The sequence below is a fragment of the Manduca sexta genome, chromosome 6 (assembly GCF_014839805.1).
Source record: "Manduca sexta isolate Smith_Timp_Sample1 chromosome 6, JHU_Msex_v1.0, whole genome shotgun sequence".
Classification (NCBI taxonomy): domain Eukaryota; kingdom Metazoa; phylum Arthropoda; class Insecta; order Lepidoptera; family Sphingidae; genus Manduca; species Manduca sexta.
The window spans coordinates 1,612,461-1,624,951 of NC_051120.1; the positions used below are offsets into that span (position 1 = coordinate 1,612,461).

Genomic DNA, 12,491 nt, shown 5'->3' on the forward strand with positions numbered 1-12,491 from the left:
ATTCAAAGTTTACACACACGCAATGTTCATGCTACTATTTTTATTTCGAATTTTAGCGATATTCAAGTAAAAAAATGTGCTTAATTAAAACTATGACTTAAAGTATACCATAACGGAAATATTCGTATTTGGGTACTGATCTACATTATCCCCTCTCATAATCATCATCATTATCATCAACCCGTTGCAGTCCACTGCTGGACGTAGACCTCTCCCAAGGTACGCAGAACCAGGTCTGTTTATGCCTCCAGTCGCTGCCAGCCCTCTTGTGTAAGTGTTTATCCCCTCTAACTTCTCATAACTTATACTACAAATTGCAGAACAAGTTCCGTAGCTATTAGGCGCGATGTAATCACTAGTTCTGTCGGTTTACTTTTCGATTCCTTTCGGATTCTACTTAACCGTAATAAAGTTTACTGTAATTAAGCTAACATTGGTAGAAGTGAAGCTACCGATCTATTCTTAGCTCTTAATGAGAATAAATCCTAACTCAGAATAACAGTTTTATCTTCTGAAGTATAATTTAAGTAGCCTTGTTCGTATCAAACTGATGTGAAGTGGTTTTTCGGTTTTACGTAAATAAGATATTTAGGGACCAAAAAAATATCCATTAACAGAAATATTATTAAAATTGGTATTCTTAGGATTTTTGTTATAAAACTGCTGGCGATCCGAAAAAACTTTGTCATCAGGAGTACATTATAGTATAACAAATAATAATACCAGCCCTGTATTATATACTGTCCCACTGCTGGGCATGGGCCTCCTCTACTACTGAGAAGGTCTTAGTCCACCACGCTGGCCTAGTGCGGATTAGTAGACTTCACACAACCCATTAATAATTCCTATCGAGAACCTCTCAGGTATACAGGTTTCCTCACGATGTTTACCTTCACCGCTAAAGTCGCAATTTCAGCAGTCAATTCCACAAATAAATAGACACGGCTCGACTCGCGGCTATTCATTATAGCATCATTTTTAAAAAATCGTGTAGTTCGTCTTTATAAAACAACACTCTGTTGTTCTATGGCATTGGCACAATAATAAAAGAAACAGCACTGCAATATTCAACTTTATTGCTCTAAAATATATTTCAAAATGCATTTCCAACGCAAACGGGACCACGTCGCGGCTTGGAATTTCACACTCGGTCTGTCCTTCGAGCGTTCGACCCGATATTCAACGATTTACATTTTAACACTCCACTTCCTTCGTGATCTAGTTTGAATTTAAACTGTTGTATATACAGTATAGTTTGCATAAGTCTTGCTATTTCTTTGGAAATATTTGTGGTAAACTTGTTATAATTATGTAAGTTCATTTTCGTATAACTGAACTGAAATGAGTAAAATGCTTGTCTTTTTTATATGCACACTGCAAAGTGATCTAACTGCACCTGATGGTAAGTGGAGTGGGATTCAATAGAATGTCGACTGACGGGAGATGATTACCCCTCGACAGTTGACAAAATTATGCCGGCCTGTTGGAACCGGATATACAGGCTGATCCCGGAACGGGACACTTACGTGGGCGACTCTGGCGGGTTTTAACACCTTTTGTACAGTGGTCGCTATCCAGGCGGATATTAAATATCACCACTAGCAAACTTTATCTTAATGATAAACATAAAGATTGGGCATAAGTACTATAATAATACCACCCAAATTTTCTTTAAACAACAACAGAAAAATGATTGTCCACTGGTGATTGGCAATAAATAATATTATAAGTAGGTAAAACATACAATATTCTCGAATACATTTAAATGTATTCTTATCCTGAGTTTCTTTTCATTCCAAATGACGTAGACTGAACAATTTTACAGCGAAAATCCGAAAATAGGTCTTTGTTTTTACGTGGCATTTAAGATTCGTGCGTCATTTCAGCCTGTCGCAAATTCATGCGGTACAATGAATAATTAGGCACTTTAATTTTATATTATATTAATAAAATACTTGTATTTAGGAACGTGAAAAGTTTAAAGGTTATATTCCTGTTCATAATAATATATTTAGTGTCTATTTTTGTTATAAGTTATTACGTTTAATTAGTCTTTTATAATTAGTGTTAAATACATTTTGCCACTACTGCACGGGCCTTCTCTATTACTCAGGGGGTTTAGGCCTTTATCCACCACGCGGGCCTCATGAGGGTTGGCAGACTTCACATAACCTCCAAATTCTTAGAGAAATCTCTGGTATGAAGCTTTAATTTTTTTTAAATCTACTACTTATCACATTAAAAGTATGGTTAGAATTTGTTAGCTATAAATCGTCGTTCAGAATTATAGATGTGACAATACACAAAACAATAACCTAACAAATACAGTATGAGTTTTAAAGTTTACTACTTCTGAACATGCAACTTATAATTCAATTGCAATTTATAGTTTGTGAATAAACCATTTGCTACCGTTAACCGAATTACCCGCCGTAGGTTATTAGTTTATGTACCTACACTCCGCCGCGCGCGCCAGCAATAAACTTGATAACTGCATTTGCTCAGAATAACGTGTTTATAGTTCCTTGGTTTTGTTCGAGTAAAGTTTAAAGTTTATTTGTTTTATGCAGTTTTAAAGCTGGTTATTTATTAAACTCCATACTTATGTGTTAAAAAGCGTTGTTTGACTATCAATTATTTAAGTTAGATACTTAGAATTTATCATCAGCTTTAAAATAATTTACTGATTTCTTAGCACGTTAGATAATTTTAAACGTTTGAAATCTCTTTTTATTCTAAGAATTCCTGTCCTAAACGGGCACTATCTATTGTCTTGAAAGATTAATTTCGTTGTCCTCGGAAATAACGTTGGGCCATCAATCCCCAATAATGTCAAGTACTAGTAGCAAAACCGGTTTAGACCCTTTGTTAGTTGATAGTAAACTAACTCTTCAAGCCTCAGGGCACTAAATTAAGTTATAACTTTGTCGAGGACGGCGAATTTCCCTATTTCAATTTGTATATTCCCGAATTAAGGTATTTGTTAATAAAGTATGGTAAAAATAAAATTTATTTATTTACTTACACTTTGTACACCATACACATGGTATCTTCTTCTTCCTTAAGTGCCTCTTCATTGTTGAAGGTTAGCCGTCAGCTTCTTGTATTTCTCTTTATCATTAGCCAGGCGGAACAGATGTTTAACGGAGGTGATGAGTGAGTGAGTGATGAGGACAAGGCCACTCCCGGATGTTTCTCAGGCACTATTTGGTGCCACACATGTATAGAGGACGGAATTAATGCCATGGTCATTCTCTTCCAGTCCCAATTTACTTTGAATAATAGATAATATGAAATATATAAATATTCCTGTCTCGCTCGCACACCCCTCCGTAACGACAATGATGTCACTCATGCGTAGTAATCGTTCTATTTTAAAATTTTCCCTTTCATTGAATTTCAAAGGCAAAAGTATTATTGATTTTAGACGGATGTTGAATTTTTTTCTACTTTAGATGTTGTATAATGTTTTTAATAACATAAAGAACTAAATATGAAAAATACCTTTACATAATAATATTGACATTTATGAACCACGTTCTTTCGTGTGTATTATGATTAAGTTTGAATATATCTACGTATGGCATAATACATTGGCAGATCTGCAGACTTACTGGTGAAATTGTGTCTCCATGATGACCACTCACCATCAGGCTTACTTACTAATTTACCTATAAATAAAAATCTACCTTAAATAAAATTTACGCATCCGACACAAAAACAGACGTAACTCATATTTTCATAAAAACAATTTTGTCATACCAATTACAATAAAAAATTCAGTCACGGAGCAACTTGGGTTCTAAACGAACTTAATTACAGTTCATGTTTGAATACATAAAATCGGACCCGGCCAGTCCGGGACACCGATTAAGTCCCTCATCAAATCCGTCGGCAGCCGGCCATTCCGCTGACGGCGTTAATAACATTATCCGGCTTAATTGCTGCTGTATCCGTTAAAAATAATATAAAACCAGTGTAATGTAATGTTGTGGCTGTAGGACGGTTAGTACATCGTATAAATATGAAACATTTTGATAATGTGGAGGTTTTTGCGTGTTTGTTAGCGCAATATTCTTGGGTTTCAAGTCGCCCTTGCAGAGTTGCACAGCAGGACAAGCGTGAAAGTAAACTAGATTTTCGGTAGAATAAGAACTTATTATTTTCTAATATATTACACGTTAGAATACAACCGTAACAAGCCAACACAGCGCTTAGTAACAACAGTAGGTACATTGTTATTAATTCGAAATACAATAATTCAAATAGTTACTATTATGCTGCCAGTTCTCATTATACAGGGTCATTTTGACATTGCGTTACTAAATGAAACCACATACTCGTCTTCACCTTTCCTGATATTGTGCCAAAAATCATCGATTAATAACTAACATTTTCACGAAAAATCCTGGTTTTAGTTTTCTCATTTTATGATCATTATGTAGTTAAATGCGAATAAAGCGTGTGCGTTGCAACTGCAACGAATTCTCTTAGAGTAGTAGTAGTGGCATTAGAGCGCGTAAAATTAAAATTACTTTTTATTGATATTTATTTTGTTCGAATCTTACACTTTTTTATTTTACATCTAAGACTGGAGTAACTTATTGTAAAGTGTTATTTCCAAGTAAACAAAGTATGTAGTTTCATTTAGTAACGCGATGTCAAAATGACCCTGTATTATAAAAAGGCTTTGTCTTTGCCTATGCAACCTCAACAAATACTTATAATATTATCGTTATCAAATAGGTAATCTGTGTTTTTGTTTCAGAATACTGCCATCCATACGAGCCTTTCAAATGCCCGGTGGATGGTAACTGCATCTCGATTCAATACTTGTGCGACGGCGCTCCCGACTGTATCGACGGATATGACGAAGACTCCAAGCTTTGCACTGCTGGTAAGTGTATAATCTTAAGTTAGGACAGTTTAAACACAGAGGTCTTTTCATCGAAATCTGAAGATGCTATGCAGGATACCACATTTTTGGACGCTGTTTCCTTCGTTTTGCGGCAACAAAGATATTTAGATGGGCTGCGATCGACTCTACATTAGTACAAAAAGGCAGGTAAGACCATATGATTGCACCTTAAGATGCTCAAAATAAAGATCTATCGTTAAAGGACTTTAAATATAAATACGGATGTTTTTTTCATAAAACATAATAAAATATCAAATAGTATTTGCCTCATATCACGAGGAATAAAACCGTTATATCCTCATTCAAGTATATCGGCGAAACAAGACACATATTTCAAAACATGCGAAGTTCAAAACATCCCAAGCATAACCCCAAGGGACCGAATCAGGTAGCGACATTCTGAGAAAATTGTATTCCATAATACTATAATATGTCTTTACGTCGCTGTGAACGAAATGTTAGAAAAGATTTTGTTTCCTACCTACAATAACAGTGAAATCAGGCTATAAGGCATTAAATGGACCACTTAATCCGAACGCTGTATCCGACGGCCGGTATAAACGATCACGTGCGTAGTCAAGTTTTAGTATCGAGGTGGATGGTACTTCAAAAATATAAATCAACAAAAATGTACATTGAATGACATTCATATGTAATAATAATATCAGCCCTGTATTATATACTTGCCCACTGCTGAGCACGGGCCTCCTCTACTACTGAGAGGGATTAGGCCTTAGTCCACCACGCTGGCCTAGTGCGGATTGGTAGACTTCACACACCTTCGAAATTCCTATAGAGAACTTCTCGGATATGCAGGTTTCCTCACGATGTTTTCCTTCACCGTTAAAGCGAACGATAAATTCACAAAGAATACACACATGATTTTTTAGAAAATGTATACATTTAAAAAAAATAAAAGATTGTTAGTTGTTAGTTAGTCGATCAATTGTTAGTTTGCCTTTGTTTCAAGGAGGTTTGACCCCCCCCCCTCCACAAGCTACGCCCATGTAAACGATACTCTTTTTATACGTGTATTTGGCGCGATCTCGGCATTTAGTCGTTATAATCGGTATCTGTTATACATAAATAACTTCACGTACTTTTTCGATGACGTACTTGTATGCAGTACAACTACCGTGCTAATGTCTCGAGTTTTACTACTCAATGTCAAACCGGGATCTGGTATTTGTGCCCGATATAAAGATAGGATCACCCCATCACATCACGGGGATACACATGGCGAAAATATCGTTACACTAGTTGCGCCTCTAGCCACCCCATTAGGCAAAAAAGGCGTAAATGCCGAACAAGAAAATCCGTCTAAATACTATAGCGCTTATATCCAACTGGCAAAACTGTGTCCTCGTTTTAAATCCATTGTTACTGGGGTAATTACTGGACACTAAAAGACAATGTACCAAAGTGTCGAGTCCAGCGCTTTGGAGTGTTTCACAATTCAAGATGACATTGTTACTTTAAGGCAAGCGTGATGATTGTCATTACTATCTACTCGTCTCGCCAGCCAATTCCATAAAAACCTAGATATTATATACAAACTTTGTCTTTATTTCCAGTTCGTAAAGTTTAAAATGTTAAATTGTAGTAAAGTAGAACAAATGCTTCTAAACTTTCTATTTATAGCCGATCGATTTTAGAGGCATTACGGAATTAACATGGACGTAGGGTAACCGCTTGGGGGTTAAATATAAATTAACCTTTCATTATGAAGTTTGACAGCCTCTAAACTAAATTGTTTTGTTTGTGTAGTAACAAGGGTTCGAATCTTGGTAAGGTACTTCGTAGCTTCCGGCAGCATAACATATTATATTTTCTCTATTCTGTTTCTTCTGCTTTGAATAAAATACCCAAGAATTCTCTGCAGTATGAGTGGAAGCGTTGCTGATTAATTAAAAATTGATTTCCTATTATAAAATAATTATTGATATAATATTGTTTGCTTACGTTGCTTGAGATAATGTTTTTTTAACTGTTAGTCCCATCAATACAGTATTTCGCGCAGCTATTTTAGTCAAACAAGATACCGCGGGGCCGTCCCGAAGTACCGAAGTTCACCGCGGTTTTCCCTTGGTATACCGGAGTAGGATGTACATAGGTGTAGACACTCAATCCAATGCTCGTTCTGATGATACTTTACTCCCGAGTGTCCAAGATACCAACATAACCGTTCCACTCAAGTAGTGATAAGGAAAATGCGTTTTTTCCCGTAAAATCTTTTAATACAAACCTATAAACTACATACATAGTATCACCCTTCTATTCCATAAGGGTGGGCAGAGACTATGGATACCCACTTTGCACGATTTTAGCATACTTCTCGCGCTTCCTCCACCTTCATTAAACCTATAAACTACTCAAATGGGAACGGTCTAGGCTTATTATCTAAATAAGAATATCAGCCCTGTATTATATACGGTCCCACTGTTGGGCACGGGCCTCCTCTACTACTGAGAGGGATTAGGCCATAGTCCACCACGCTGGCCTAGTGCGGATTGGTAGACTTCACACACCTTCGAAATTCCTATAGAGAAATTCTCAGGTGTGCAGGTTTCCTTACGGTGTTTTCCTTCACCGTTAAAGCAAGCGATAATTCACAAAGAATACACACATAATTTTTTAGAAAAGTCAGAGGTGTGTGCCCTTTAGTTTTTAACCTGCGGACATTTGTCTTGGCAGTCCGTTCCACAACCAACTAGGCTATCTTACCTCTTATTATCTAAGTGTTGTAATATAATCTCGACTTTATTTCGTAATCCTTAACAAAATTGCTTATCGCACATTACCGAAATATTTTAAATGCAAAGTGGGCTATACCCAAGCACACTGACTACGCCCCTTAGAAATAAGATAGGATTCTAGTAGATAAAAGCTTTCGTGAAACGGAGCGAAACGTTAAATGGAATGTTCTTTTACTGAAAACGAAACTATTATACCTCGACTTTAAGTTTATTATAATAGCCATAGCCTTTTTTATATGAAAATATATGTTTTAGTCTCTACGCACAAGCGATGTGACGTGATGTCAAAGAGAGTATATAATCAAATATTATTTTTTATTCTGTACTTAACCTAACAAAATCCCAAATTTTATGTGCGTAAAAATATAAATAAACCAGTAATTATAAGTTAGAGTAATTTACAAGTTTAGTTGGTAAAGAGATTATATTTAAATTGAACAACTGATTTCAATGTAGCCCGTGTAATTACTGATCTTATAAGGACTTAACATAACATGTCTCTGGATGGCGAGCGTGATGGAATACCAAACAATATTTTGAAAATCAAGGTGTTGGATAGTATTTCTACTGTTTATGGGCGGTCGTATCGCTTGCCATCAGGCGAACAGCAAGCTCTTCCCGTCATTCAAAGCAATAAAAAAGAGCAATTTTACCTCTACATGTTATCACTTTTAAAATTTTAGGTAAATTTATGGACAGCCGTAGCACTTATCATTAGGTGAGAAGCTATTCCCATTTATTTCAATAAAAACTGGAGCAGAAATCAAAAAGAAAAAGCAATATACATGTGAAAGAGCTCTTAATTACAAGTATGTAGGGTAGCAGTACTCTCTCATAAAGAGATATTTAACGAGATTTAAACTCACTGCGGAGTTGTGGAGTGTTGAGAAATATGTTTTCGTTAAAGGGAACGCTTTCACATATTTGAAGAACTTTATTTGATACGAATGTGAAATGTGATCTATATTTCTATATAATTTTTGCACGATAAGTTGAATTAAAGTCTCATTTCACTCAAAGTCTGAAGCAAGTTATAGACAGATACTATAAAAAACATTAAGACCGTGTGCTCATAATTGAGCAGTTACTTAATAGATAGTTCCTCCTTAATGTGTATTTAAATTTAATGTATATTTACGAGGAATAATATGTTACTTATTCTGCATGAATCTTACTTCTTATGTGACTATCTAAGTAATCTTACTTTTTACTGATATTATAAATGTGAAATTTGGTCATGTGTAGATGTTTTTAGAAGTAAACTTGTAATTAGCTGGAGGGATGGTTGTACATTCTTTATAAAATATAAATTCATTTATTTAGGTCCTCAATTAAAAGCGTGTTGCAATTATAATTGTGAATTTTACCATGATGTTGTCTATATTAAATATGCACAAGTATAATGGCGGCACCTCGCCTAAAATTACAGCTCCACCAACATTTTGCATTACAAATGACATGACACCGTTCTTCGCCCTGAGAAATTAGATGTTAAGTCGCAAGCAGGGTTTTACAGACTACAGCATCCAAGTTGTAAGTTAACTTACTGGAACACGTTACTGGACCGCTACTGCAGAAACACAGTCAAATTGTTGTTATACGTTTCGTCATAAATTCTTCTGTTGAACCCCAAATATAATGTTTCTAAATTCTAAAATACTTTATAGAAATCACGTACCAAGTCCATATAAAATATATCAGTTATTTATTAAGAAGTTACCTAAAGAGATAGCATTTAATATTTATCGGCCATTACAAGAAACTAGATTACAGTCAGGGCTTTATATAGGCAATCTAGACCGCGCCACTGGGACCTATCTTTAGCTAACCTAATCCACTTAACAGGTCACAGGTCAGCGATAAAGAACGTTGAACATGCAGATAGATGTATATTCAATGCTATATGTATATATTGCATTATGCCTTAGCTTCTCGAAGGTAGATAGAGGTAATCACACAGACAATTCGCCAGATAGTTTCTTTTATGCGTTCACAATTATATATCTACTTATATTATTTGGTGATCTATTTGATACGCCAAATATATTAGGTCCCATTTAATACGAGGCAAATATATTGCCATTTACCTGACACCAGATTCCGATCTGATACTCAGCAGAAAAATCCATCATTACTTTACTCAATCCGGGTATTAAAACCGAGACCTTAGCACGGCAGTTGTACAATACAACTACACAGGTACATGTGTTTTTTAACCGACTTCAAAAAAAGGAGGAGGTTATCAATTCGACGTGAATTTTTTTTTTTTGTATGTTTGTTACCTCAGAACTCGCTCATTTATGAACCGATTTGGAAAATTCTTTTTTTATTCGAAAGAATTTCTCTCCAGATTGGTCCCATAAAAATTTTTCGTGTATGAATAACACATTTTTCCTTTTTTTGGTTATTGATTTTGTTCGCCAATTAAACTTTTTTATTTTACTGTTAGAGTTTATTGTAAAGTGTTACTTTCAAGATGAAAATTAAACCTATATATGACACATCCGTAGATGCACCACGTATTACATGACGAGACACAACTGTAAATTAAAAACCATCTGCAACATTTGACATTTAAATACGTTGACATTTAAATTCGAGTGACATTCTAAATGACATTGGCAAGCCACCCACATTGCAATTTAATGAAACTGCAATTCTACAATTTGAAACCAAATGATGTTTATTTATAGAGCTAACTAGATAAAATAATTTTAAGGTTATCAAAAGCCTTAGACAAGTTCCAAATGTTTTAACCTATTGCCTTTCTACAGTTTTCTTATCTATTAATTTGCTTTCACCACGTGACTTCGCTAGAATCTCATCCTCACACATTTTGCTAGCATACGTGTTCCCTCCTTTCTACAACTTCGAGTCCTTCAAACATCATCATCATCAGCCTATATCTTTGTCCTCTGCTGGACATAAGCCTCCTCCAATATGCGCCATTTTACCCTGTCTTCGGCCTGTCGCATCCAGTTCTTACCAGCGACCTTTCGCAGATCGTCACTCCACCTAGCTAGGGTCCTTCAAACGGAGCGTGAAGAAGCAACTATGGCCGGCATAACTGTGCCGACCGTCCAGAGATGCTTGTATCTTCGGTCGGTCGGCACTTTCTATGGACTTCACTATGATTAACATCAGATGCAGTAACGCCACTTTGCCGAATTTTTATAAAAAAAAAGAAATTGTATTTTATTAGCGTTCATGATTGTAGAAAGACTTCTTTTCTGCGGCCCCTGATGTCACCTGAAATAGAGTGGGGGGACTATGGAGTGATATTATCTCTGATTTTATTGATATTCTTGTTACTGTTATATAAAATAAAGACGGCTACAATTTTAGTGTTCCAATATCGCTTCTATATCACGGCGCCGATACCGTGGCAAATTTAATGGTTCTCATTGCTAAATGAAAAATTTTCGCGATGTATGCGATGATGATCAATGAAATAGAGCGTGTAGAAATGTTGGGCCAGTTTTTTTTCCGTAGTTTGACCTACATAACGGTAAATACAATTAAAACAACTAAAGAGGAAAGAGGATGGATATAGGTATAGATTTAAATAACTCCAAGATAAGATAAAAAAAACTCTAGATATCGTACTCTCAAGATAAGAACCATTTATGAGGTGTTAATTGGTCAGTATTCTGGTATATTTATTCAGCTTGGTAAGTATAACATACATGGGTCAATTAAGACCAGTGAAATTTCGACTTCTTCCAACAATTTCGACTAATCAGTAGTTGATTATTAGACAGTTATTTCTGCTTAGTTGATTAGAACAATAATATGAAGCAACTATTAATATAGTCATTGTATCAAAATGAAACAATGTTACTATAACACGTTAGCCTGCCGTGGTAATCGATAGGGCAGTAAGTCAACGGCGGTCAATTTTTTTATTACTTATTTGGAACGTACGTTAAACGAACTTTCTTCCTGTCTAGGTTTCATAAATTTACGTAAATTATAAATACATTTGCTTGTTTGATAAACAGCAGCAAGGACGATAAGATAATTTTTAACCGTGTTAAGCCGAACAGCTTTTTCTGACTTACTAGCTTCTCGATTACCACCGCGGCAGTTATATGTGTCGTATTGGTGTATTGTCCCCGCTGTAATAACTGTCAATAAAAAAGATTCCTATTTAAAAAAAATTAAAAGTTGTAATAACAAACCCTCTCGAATTTTCTATCTAACAGTGCTCACCGTGACCCATTTATTAGTTACCCAACGCATGCTAAAAATGAATAAAGCAGATACAATATTGATTCATTTATAACCCAGTTTTTGAATGATCGTGTCGCAAAGTACAGTTCTAATAATGTTAATGGCAATAAAGGGAAACTGTCTTTAAAGCAACATAAATTACCGAGTAAAATATTTATTGTTTCCCAACTTTCGATAAAGTATTCATAAATTATAAGGTGAAATATTCATTCCTACTCAATGTTTGTACTTGCGAATTTCACAATAATTATATCAGTTAGGCTTTTAAGAATGGATTTTTTGGCTTTCGGCATGTGATCTAGGTCTTAGAACGATTTAGAAAATTATGTCGTAAAATTAATTTCTAAAATTATCTTGAAAGGAAACTTAGGTCAAGTCGATTTGACATCTAACGCCTTTTTTAAATAAACAAATTTATATGAATATTTTCACCGTTCTGATGTTACTTAAATTTATATTCCTAAAAAGAGATCTGGTTTAAATAAGAAGCATATTTTAATAGGAATCATAACAAGACCTTAGAGACTTAGCTGACTTGTCTTTGCACGTGATGCACCATTATCAAACGAGGCTCCGGTGCCCTA

The 12,491-nt window shown here is 35.2% G+C and overlaps 1 protein-coding gene across 1 annotated transcript in view; it reads left to right on the plus strand.

The window, feature by feature from the left end:
• LOC115440965 (IDLSRF-like peptide) overlaps nucleotides 1-12,491 on the plus strand; it is a 73,013-nt gene that overhangs the window by 54,508 nt on the left and 6,014 nt on the right. The window contains exon 3 of the mRNA XM_030165507.2: nucleotides 4,769-4,897. Coding sequence (XP_030021367.1) covers nucleotides 4,769-4,897 — 129 coding nt within the window. The remainder of the gene's footprint in view (nucleotides 1-4,768; nucleotides 4,898-12,491) is intronic.